Here is a 12010-nt window from a genome sequence, read left to right as displayed (position 1 = left end):
GATTCATTCCTGAGGAGTAATTGACCTTTCACTCTTTAAAATATTTCACTCTCCTTAAATTTCAACTTCAATTTCTTCTCTCTGAAACCAAAGAATCTCACCACACCAGCCCCAAATTTAAGCATAACTGGCCTTAAATCAGTAGTAAATGATCAGATAAGAAAAGAAAGAGAATACTATTAGGAAAATCATAGTGATGCAATCCTCAAGTATAATTATCTCATTAAATAAATAAATAGAAAAGGCTTCTTCTTCCAGGGAAGGCCCATATTCTTCAGACAAATAAGATTACAATTAATCATTTTTCTTAAGGGGCCCCATTATGCCCCAAAGAAATCTAATTATCTGATAGCTCAACAGAAGTCAGAACTGTATTGTCTAGCAGCTACAATGAGTAATAAAATAGAATCTAGCTCAAGAGCACAATAGAAGCCTAGAATTAGTAATCTAACTCTATGCTTTCAGGCAAATAGGCTTTGATGATTCTACAAAGATCCTCTAGGACCCATTAAAATAAGATGCCTTCCTATGGTTACAAAGCTAGTTGTTGTCTTTTTAAATAGTGCTCAGGTTGATAAAATGGTATTATAAGACACTAGTGAGCTCATCACAACAAGACCAGTTTCTATAAATACACCACCCCTCTCAAGCCTCCTTTTGTTAATCTACTGTAATTGTCCCCCGCTTAATTAGACTCCCTTTCTCCAGCCCCCTCCTCGGAAGGACTAGCATACATTATTGGCTTTTTAGTTCATATGGTCACTAGTGGTTTTGGCTAGAAGGAATCAAAAGCCTAATCATCCCTTGAGTGAATCACTAAAACTGAGTCACTGAATTTGCAAAACCAGAGATTACAGTCAAGATCAAGGTATCCTCACCAAGTTGAATTTTTGTCCCATGGACCCTACTGGAAACAGTCTTCAACTTTAGTTAAAAGAAATGTACTAGAAATCAGAACAGAATCACTACCATTAACTTTCTTCTTTTAAATAACAGGGAAATGGGCCCAAGATTAAAATGTTATCAATATTTTTCAGTTCTTCAAAATGAATTATTAAAATTATTTATTAAAATATATGCTGCTGCCTATATGTGACCTTAACGGTTCTCAACTCCTACTGGGCTGCGAAACAGAAACTCGGTCTGCCTCAGCCACATCTTAGACCTACTGGATCAGAATCTCCAGAAGTAAACTCATTGATTGATCTGGAGGCTGTGACTAACTTTTATTGTCACATGATGTCATCTATTTCTATGCCTTTATACAGTATTTCATTCATATTAACATTTTTGAACACCACATATTTTCTAGGCACTGTACTATATAGTTTCACACACCATTTGGAATACATTAAGATTTAGAGATGGAATGACATTTTATATTTAACAACATTGATATGATTCACATCCCTATTAACAACAGAAACAAAATATTTTAATATTGATAGGAATACAGCATAACTCATTTAACTCAATACTGACAGTTAGTATGGCTAGTCAGGCTTCAACTATTAAAGACTTACCAGATCACTTCTTTATTTAACAATTCAAGTTAACACTACCAGCATGGGTTTAATAATCCATGCAAAAATTTCTGCACTTCAGGTAGATTCCATTAAAGAATAGTTCTCAAAATGCCACTTCCTGAATGTCTTCTAATACTTCTAATATTTCTTCAAATATCTGAGCACTACATACTGATTTCCCAAACCTATCAAATGTGATAGAACAAATAAATACTGAAGATCAAACTAAAACACCTTCGGTGTATGATTTTCTGTTTAGACTACTTCCCTTAACTTTCTGAATGCCTCTGGGCATAACTGAAATATCCTGTTACTTTTCCTGTACTATGTGTTAAAGTTTAAGTGCGTTACATAATTGAATTGATTAACAATTTTTAGAAGATTAATTAGCGTCCGGTACCGTCTGGACAGAAATTTAACAGAACTTTTCATTAATACCTTAATCTTGATAGTACCAGTTTTCCCCTCAGAACACTTTGAATTCCCAGAGATGGCTTCTAAATACGGAGCCTCTATTTACTTAATGGAGCTTTGCGCCCTTGAGAGGAGCTTTGTGGGGTGCTGGGGAACTCAGGAAAATGTGAAACGGGCTGTTTATGAATAAGAATGCAAACTAGGCCCCCTCAGCCTTGCAGGTTTCAAGCGCTATATATCCCTTACCCTGATTGCAACTTCAGCAGAGTGGAGTGGTTTGTTTGTTGAAATAATGAATAGTAGATGGCAGCCACTTTAGTGGAAAGTTTTAATTTGTGATTCCCTGAGGCTGTGTGAAATGAAACACCCTTATTTATTCCCATAAATGAAGCCAAATTGCTTCTGGAATTTCTTCTGAAAAAGACCATCTAGGAACACTGATTTGACATATTAGTCTGTGAAATAAAACATTTAATGAATGTACTTTTGTAGTGAAGAGCACTATTTCTATGAAGATTATTGCTTAAGTATATTCTTATCTGATTAAGTTTCTACTTTTAAAAACTGATGCTGAGGGGCTTCCCGGGGCTTCCCTGGTGGCGCAGTGGTTGAGAGTCTGCCTGACAACGCAGGGGACACAGGTTCGAGCCCTGGTCTGGGAGAAACCCACATGCTGCGGAGCAACTGGGCCCGTGAGCCACAACTACTGAGCCTGCACGTCTGGAGCCTGTGCTCCGCAACAAGAGAGGCCGCAATAGTGAGAGGCCGGCGCACCGCGATGAAGAGTGGCCCCCGCTCGCCACAACTAGAGAAAGCCCTCGCACAGAAACGAAGACCCAACACAGCCAAAAATAATAAATAAATAAAATTTTTAAAAACCGATGATGAGGTACATCAGGATGTTTAAGCTTGCCTCGGAAATTCAGAAAATAAAAATGTCTATCTTGATTTTACATCTGTTTTAGTTAAAATATCAGTTACTATTGAAAACAATCATTAGTTTCCCATAACACCTTATTATTAAATTTTAATAAACAATTCAAATGGATTAAATAGTAGTGAGTGTTGGGAAAGAAGAACTAAAGTTTACCCTTGCAAAATACAGAAAGAGAATTACCTTAAACATTAGTAATTTTAAGATTGAAGAGAGATTTAAATTGACCAGGAGAACAAAAGCACCTTCAAAATTCTCAAGTACTTAAGAAATCTCCATGATAAATAATTTGGGGGTTCCCTGGTGGCAAATAATTTGGGGGTTCCCTGGTGGCGCAGTGGTTGAGAGTCCACCTGCCGATGCCGGGGACACAGGTTCGTGCCCTGGTCTGGGAAGATCCCACATGCCGCAGAGCGGCTGGGCCCGTGAGCCATGGCCGCTGAGCCTGCGTGTCCAGAGAAAAATAATTTGGTATGCTGCTTTTATATCAATTTAGCTATTTATTAAATCTTCCCTCAATGGTATTAAAGAAAATATTTGGTTAACCTATTCCTTACCTGAAACAAATTAAACAGCATTTACTTAGGAATGTAGATACTCATTTAGGTTTTAGAAGATTATTAAGTGTCTACGTTTCAGTTGCTGTTCTAAATCCTGAGGAGACAGGGGTGAACACAATGCTTACTATCGATCCCTGTCTCAGTGGAACTAACAACCAATGGGTAGGAGTGAGGAGGGGGTGGGAGGACGGAAAATAAACAAGGCAACAAATAAGTAAATAAGATAATGTCAGATAGGTAAAGGAATAGAAATAAAATAAAACTGAGTAATGGATAAAAAGTGAAGGGGTGGGGAGCTGAGTGCAGGTGATTGAACTGAGACCTAAGTGATAAGATAAGAGACATCTATGGGAAATTTGAGAAATTGCAAATGCTAGTTGGAAACATCTATATGTAGACCACTAGCACATAGGAATAGAAACCTAACATATATAAAAACAGGCCTTCTTCTAACATTTGTGAAGTCCAGGGCAAGAATACAAATAGAGGCTCATATACCACATGTCAAAATATTTATAACTTCTAACTCAAGATAACTGGTAAAGGCAACAAATTCCATCCTCCTAAGTACCTTCACAAGAATGTGGTGGTATGAGCTCCTGACCTACCCCGCCCCCTCCTATTCTGAACTCAATTGTATACTACAAGAAACCTTACACCCGCACATGTGGACAACCCAACCTACCCATCTGAGCCCATTCACACACCCTCCCCACAAAGAGATATGCCTTGGCTAACCTTCAGGAGGCAAGACCCAAATCCAATGGACACTCCTGAGTTTTTCTCAAGTTTAGCTTCTTGACAGTATGCAACGCTGAAACACCCTTTTATCTTGATTTCCACAACATCATAATTTTTAGTTTTCCACAAATATTTTTGGCAGTTCCTGCCTCCACCCATGCCTTAAACATTTTATCCCTTAAGGCTCTGTTTTAATTCCTATTCTTTCTCACTTTACACATCTTCCCTAGGTGATCTCATTCATTTCCATGACCTAAATTATCATCAGCAGGCCAGTATCTATTTCTCTAGCACTGTCTTTTTCCCTAAGACTAGTTGCCTACTTGATAAATACACTTGGAACTCTCACAGGCACCTCAAGCTCAGTGTCTTAAACTGCTCTTTACTCTCTTCTCCCCCAACCTTGTTCCAGTCTTCCCTGCTTCTGAAAATAGCACCCTTCCCATCTGAGTTGCATGAGTAAGAAATCTGGAAATCACCCTTCGCCCTTCCTTTGCCTCCTTCTTCCACATACCACCAATTCTGTTTGCTCAGTATCTCTCATATCCATTTATCCATAACCCCTATGGCCACTGTCTACATTGCTCAAACCACTATTACTTCTGTTACTACCAAAACAGCCTCCTAACTTGGTGCTCCTCCAACTTTGTCATGTCATGGCACAGGTTGAAAATGATAATATTGTAAGATACTCTGGAATAAACTGGAAAAGATTTTAAAGAATCTATTTGGGCTTAACTTAAAAAACATTGCTTTTCTCACACCGTAATTTTGAAAAATAAACAAATATAAAGCATTATAATGTTAAACATAGGAATTTTATAAATATCAAATATATTTTTCCAAATTTTGAGAGGAATTTTTTATAAGTTTTCCTTCATAAATATAATTTTTTAATATAAGCTTTTATAATTGAAATGCCTACTATCAATCCTGATCAAGACATTTTAAAGATGAACTCTTCAACTTCCTGATAGGCATTATCTAAGAGAACTTATGTTCACACAAGGAAATGAAAAAAATGTTTAAATATTTTTACAACCATTTTAAAATTTACAACAGTTGAAATCATATTTTAAAACTCTTTCCTGTTATTTAAATAGCAAATATAATGTTCAAATTCCTTCCAATAACATGAATGGATTTTGAAACCAGCTGAACTTTTTCATATCAAGTATTTCAAAAACAGTGAAGGAAATTTTATCTGCAGGACACATGGGCACCATCAAATCAGTTGCCTTGCAGCTAGCACAGTGGACAGGAACAAAAAAGAACATCAGCTGCAAACAGAAATGTCAGCTACGTGTCATGTCAGAGAATGCCTTGGAGCTGCACCTCTATCCCACCTTTGCAAGCCCTCTCTGACCAGCCACACTGCGGGCACCTGGAACAAAAACCCTCCCAGCAGCCCCATAGACTGTGAAAGACCTAAAATGAAGATGTGGGGAGCAGAAAATATGGAATAAACCCAAATATCAAAGAAATGCAGGAATTTGGGGAGCCACTCTCCATTCAGCCACTCACTGAATTGCTAAGGGGTTAGCTATCTCCTGCGTACTGCAGTTTTGAATATAATGAAGCAGAAAACTATTTCTGAACTTCCTGGAAAGAATAATATTTGATTGGGGTGGGCTAGCTTGGTTCTGGAACAGGCAGTAAAGACACACTTTCTAAGAATAGAGCTCAACCTGAATAGACATGAATAATGAACATTTATTGGTTGCATTCCCAGAAACCATTCCCTGCTTTGCCCCTCTTAAAAGTCTCTAGATTTTTCTTCTGGTTAGCAGCTCCTCCTTCTCAAAGCTCATGACTCTTTGAGTCCTGGATCTAGGATAAACAAGACATTTGCAACCTTAAACGCCTGTCCCCATTCTTCACTCAAGGGTACAGCTGCCAAGGGTTCCCTGCTCTTCTGAAACAGCTACCAAAAGAGATGCTCTCTTTCATTGTACTGGACGTGATCTCATTAAGAGCATGCATTCTTAATGGGGGTGATATCATTTCCCAGGGGATGAAAACTGGGGAGAGAAAAAAAAACCTACTCTCTTTAGGTATAAAGCATAAATATGCATACAGTACATAAACATATACACAATATATATGTGGTATTAAAATGCTGGGGGGGCCATGAAGAAAAAGTCTTAAAAGGCTCCTCAGGGGATCAATAATGGGAAAAAAAAGTTGACAAACTCTGTTCTAGAGCAATGGCAAATACCACAAAAAGCAGAAGACAATAATAGAAACTAAATTATTGATGTTATCATTGTTTATGAAACAAATGACACCTGAAGCCTGTTCTAGCTCTTACTTTCCCACTTAACTAAGCCAATAAATCCTCTTTATTGTTTAAGCAATGTTACCTTGAGTTTCCTGTTACTCATCACAGAAGTCCTATTAACAGATAAAATATGTAACCCTTTCTCTGAGGTATTATACTGACACATGGCAGTGCAACAGAATATTAAAGTGAAACTAGTTTAGGGCTTTCCTGGTGGCACAGTGGTTGAGAGTCCGCCTGCCGATGCAGGGGACATGGGTTCGTGCCCCGGTCTGGGAAGATCCCACATGCTGCGGAGCGGCTGGGCCTGGGAGCCATGGCCGCTGAGCCTGCGCGTCCGGAGCCTGAGAGGCCACAGCAGTGAGAGGCCTGCGTGCTGCCAAAAAAAAAAAAAAAAAAAAAGTGAAACTATTTTAATCTGCTTCTGCTAAGCCTCCATGAAAATAGGTGCCAGCTACCTTCATATCCCAAATGAGCGAAGTAAGATGAGAATCTCACTTACAACATGCAAAGAGATGGTGAGAAATGGATTTCAAAACTCTTTGCCCTCATCCCCTGGTTACTATAAAAGGGTTAAAACTGAAGACAGAGTTGAAGGTTAGAGAGTAGTTATTAGGACACTGACATGAGGATGGGTGGTGGAGAGTCCTCAAACTGGGAGGGAATTCAAGACCAGTTAAATAGCTTGATGTGTATCTCTGGAAATTTGTGGAGATGCAATCGACTAGTGACTGAAGTTGACATGAGATTGTGAGGTTCAAGCTTCCATCTGTAACTCGTGAAAGTTAAAGAAGTTAAAAGGAATACAAAGTCAAAATTGAGGTAAACTGAGACAAATTCTCCTCCCTCATTTCTCTGGATTCAAACTACATTGCTTAGGATTCTTTGATTGCAAGTGACAAAAATACAGGTTGAATCAGCTTAAATGAAAAACGGTAATTTATCGGCTCATAAAGTCAAAGCACAGAATGGGAGAGGCAGATTGGACCTTGGGGATGACTAGAGCCACAGACATAAGCAGGCCTGAGAGCTGGGACTTTATTATCAGAAGCTAGTGAAGAGGTGCCAGATAGGAAGGAAGGAAGGAAGAAAGGAAAGAAGGAAGGGATGGAGGGAGGAAGGGAGGGAGGAAGGAAGGAAGGGGGGAAGGAAGGAAGGAAGAAAATCTGCAAGCAAATAGGACAAGAATTGATTTTAGATTACTATCAATATCAGAAGTCCAAATCGGTGCATAAAACACAGAAGAAGTACAGTATTGGGGTAGATGTTCAAGATCATGTAGGAAATCCACTTTGAAATGCATCCAACAAAATAAAGACAGATGTATGAGCGGATGCATAGACAGATACATGATAAAACAGGTACAGTAAAATGTTAATGATAGCATCTTGGTGGTAAGTATATAGGTGTTTACTGTAAAATTCTTTCAACTTTTCTGTATGTTTAATATTTTTCTTAACAAAATTGGGGGGAAAATCAAGCATAACAGCATCATGGCTATAGTGATTAGTCCCTTATCAGCAGGATTCTGGTCCTAAACTGAAGGTATAGAAAACAGATCTTGCACTCCAGGGAAAGTGAGGACTGGCAAAAGCTATTCATTCAGCTAGAACATATAACAAATATTTCTTGAATTCCCACTTGGTAGCATCCATTGTATTAAGATCAACGTGTTAAAACGAGAAATCAGATATGAACTGCAGAGTGAAAGCTCAAGGTTAAGAGGTGACCATCCTAGTTTCGGAATTTGAGTAAAAAAAATGACAGGTAAAAATGGTTATCCCACTGATTTAATATGCTTCTATTTGGTTACTAGTGAACTAAGCATCACTTCACATGTAGAAATAAAGCTCTGATTTCTCACTTGGACAACTGAGTAGATGATGGGATCCTTCATGGAGACAGAAAATGCACACGGAAGAATATATCTGTGGTGGGTAGTAACTTCTGAATTCGCTTTTGGAATCTTAAAGTTTGGGTGCTTACATTACATCTAAATAGAGAGGTCCAATAGGTCCGGAACTCAGGAAAAATTTGAACAGTGGGAGAAATTGGGAGTTATCATCATAAAAGTGGTCAAGACCCTGGGTAAGATCATCCAGAGATTGTGCTGTGAGACGAAATTATTCTTTCTTTCATTCTCTTACCCGTTCACCAAACTATCATTGAGTGTTACTAAAACTATAAAAAATGACAGAATGTTTTCCAGGAGTTCATAACTTCTTAATTGCCAAATTCAATGACCTATTTGCAATCCCAAATGAGTTAAACTTACTTCTGTACAGCATTTATTTGGTTGGATATTCCTTAACTGAAAAGCTCTCCTACAGTGATATTCCGATCACCATTCCCCCACTTTTTTGCCTGTTCCTTTTCGGTCTCATACTGAGACTTAGAATTTGACATTCCCAGGGTTTCATCCTTGGTCCTTAAACCTTCATCTCTAACTCCAATTTTCCCAGTTAGGCTTCAGGTCAAACTGACTAAAGTTTAACAGGTTTAAAACTAAAAATTGTGTTGATAGTATTGATACAACACCGGCATTACTTTCCGCCTTACAGATATCCGGACTTAGGGTCTACTAGCCTGTGAGAATCGTTTAATTGTTTTACTCTGAGCCTATTTTCTCACGTCCTGAAAATGGCAACAAAAATATTTAACTTGCAAGGCTACTGTTAATGATTAAACTATAAACGTAAAGCATCCAGCACAGTGCTCTGCACTCCGACACGTACCATTAACACATCCCATAAATTCAGATGAACGACAAATTATGCCAAATTATAAGTATCTACCTTACCTAATATTAACTTCTGTTCGTGAGGCTACATAGTGTTAATCAGGTTACACGCGCTGGCTCGCTGTGTATTATTTTCTTTAGAATCTCTCATAGCATCAAGGACTGGCTCAAAGTAACAGTAGCAACCGCTTCCTTCCAAACACATTGAGGGCAACATTTCCCAAGGCTTTTTAAGAAATAGTTCAGTTTAGCTTAGGGGTGAAACTGAAAAGTAAGCTTCGTCACAAAAATTCAAGCCAACACTACCGTCCGTCTGCAGGTCTGTGAGGGAAAAGGGAGCGGGGTCACAACATAGTTTACGAAGCAGAGTACAAACCGAAGGTTTTATCTTTCCCGCCGTTTCCTACAGGACCAACGATACTGATATTCCATCGTGCTCTGCGCCACTTCCGTTCGCGCGTTTTAATTACGTCACGCGCCAGCTCTCGCGGTATCTTCCCGTTGCTGAGGCCCTTTAACAAAGATCTCGCGAAATTTGTCCAACGGGTCCAAGCTAGCTTCTCACCCTCCCCGACTCCACCCCCAACACGTCTTTCCTTTCTCTGTCTCTGTCACCAAACTCTCTCCTCCCCTCCCTTGAGCTCACCGCCCACCTCTAGTTTCCGATTTTAGGCCGGAACCGGAAGTTTGGTGGGCGGGGCCCGGCGGAGGAAAACGCAGCGGAGCCGGAGCCGGGACTCGGCTGTGGCCGCAGCCCCTGTCCCCGCCACGGACCGCCGTGGCTCCAGGTTGAAGGTCGGTCCGGAGGCGGGTGGGCGCGGGTCTCCCCCGAACTGTCCGGGCCGCAACCTTCCCTGGCCCCCCGGATTCCGCAAGGGATCATGTCTACAGCCTCCGCCGCTTCTTCGTCCTCCTCGTCTTCCGCCGGTGAGATGATCGAAGCCCCCTCCCAAGTCCTCAACTTTGAAGAGATCGACTACAAGGAGATCGAGGTGGAAGAGGTGAGCGAGGGCCGGCACGGAGGCGCCGGCCCCGGCCCGTCCAGGTCTCTTCCTGGTCCCGACTCTTAAGGCACCTCCTCGACTCCTCTGTTTCGCGGGCTCCACCCGGGTGTCCCCCCACCCCACGGAGACCGGTTGTAAAGGGGAATCTCCCCGTTCACCTGCTCCGGTGTAGCTCTCTTTTTTCCTCACTTCGGCACTCTTGAGTTTGAATTTGATATTCCAGTGCCTGGATTTTGGTCATCTCAAACAGAAGGATGAACTGGTGCGGTCGTGTGGTCCACCAGTTCTCGAAACTGTTCAGTAGTAAAATTCATCAAAACCATGGCCTTTTTGGAGTTTTGGTTCTCTAAGGCATAGTGTTGTTAAGGGCCAAGGATTTTATTATGTTCGATTTCCAGCTCAGTGTCAGGCGCCCAGTGGGTGTTCTATGGATGCTTGATGAAGTAATACATCCCCAGGTCTAACACATTTTTTCCCCGAGTACGGAATGGTTCTCAGTTTAGCCGATTCCATAGAGCAGTAGTCGTAATAGTAAATGTTCTGCCTTCAACTAGACTACTTTAGATTGATTTCACCTTTAGTACTATAGACTGCTATACGATGAAAAGATGTTTCAAGTAGCATATTCTGAAGAGATAACTAATGATTTCGGTGACTACCAGAATATGTCAGACCAAAAGTCGCTGTTAGAAAACCCGAATCCATTCTTTATTCTGCAATAAATTAAATTATTTTAGAGCAATGTAATAATGTGCCTTTAATACACTGCTTCTTTTCAAATTCACAGAGATTGGTTGTAAAGTCCACAAAATTTAGAAAAGTAAAATCTGTATATATGTAAAGATACACTTTAGAAAGTGTTAAAACTTTGGTTGAAAATTGTATTTATTATTTACCATTTGTTTATCATTTTTAAAATGTACTATGCACTTTACATTACATACACCAAAAAGAACCCTGTATGTCCTATATTACAGACTCTCAATTACCTCTGCTTTAAAAATTCAAAACTATGTTTAGGTGGTGGCAAGCTAAAAGTAGTGAGATAATTATCCTTCAACAAATAATTTTTTTTCTATGCATGTTTTGGAAGAATAATGGATTATTTAATCATATTTTTACTTGAATAAAATAACCTTAAAGGTCCCTGAAAACAACTTCATTTTACAAGACAGTGTAAGTGAGGCCTTTGGAAGGAGTTAGATGAAGGTTCAGTATATCAGCTATGCCACTTATTAGCTGTATGATTTGGAGCAAGTCTCCTGACTAACCTTGTTGAGCTTTCATTTCCTTAACTGTAAAATAGGGATAATAATTGCTATTTCATTTTATTTGTATAACAGATTTTATTAGGTAATACGTGCAAAACACCCAACACTGCTTGACACACATTACTAGGAAACTGAGTTACAGAGAGGAACAGTGACCTGCTTTGAGGTCACACGGCTAAAAGAAGGACCCATAGTTTGGAAAGAGGGAGGGGATGTGTGTGTGTGTGTGTGTGCGTGCGCCTGTGTGTGCGTGCGCGCATGTGTGTTCTATTGAGGCTATGATAAAGTCCTTTTTAAGAATTGGATAGTTGATCCAGCTTTCATGGCTAACATTCTTTCTTTTTTAAGGATGAAAATTTGGTGAGTCAGTATAAAAGAATTACAGTTTTTAAATAAGCATTTACGTCTGCTCTGTGGTGAACTGCTATGCTTGTAGACTACAGATTGTCATATAATAATAACTTGTACTTCATGGTCTTCCAAATGCTTTCACAGACTTACATCATTTGATTTTTACCACCTTAGTTTTCCCACACTAC

The 12010-nt window shown here is 39.7% G+C and overlaps 1 protein-coding gene across 2 annotated transcripts in view; it reads left to right on the top strand.

The window, feature by feature from the left end:
* The first annotated feature begins 9785 nt into the window (after positions 1 to 9785).
* Positions 9786 to 12010, top strand: part of MAP3K7 (mitogen-activated protein kinase kinase kinase 7) — a 67319-nt gene continuing 65094 nt past the window's right edge. For both annotated transcript variants that reach the window (XM_059083076.2, XM_059083075.2), the window contains exon 1: positions 9786 to 10197. In XM_059083076.2, coding sequence (XP_058939059.1) covers positions 10078 to 10197 — 120 coding nt within the window. In that variant the 5' untranslated portion in view covers positions 9786 to 10077. The remainder of the gene's footprint in view (positions 10198 to 12010) is intronic.

This window comes from Kogia breviceps, chromosome 13, assembly GCF_026419965.1.
Source record: "Kogia breviceps isolate mKogBre1 chromosome 13, mKogBre1 haplotype 1, whole genome shotgun sequence".
Lineage (NCBI taxonomy): Eukaryota > Metazoa > Chordata > Mammalia > Artiodactyla > Physeteridae > Kogia > Kogia breviceps.
Note: the sequence above shows the minus strand (reverse complement) of the source record. Positions and strands in the feature narration are given on the sequence as shown.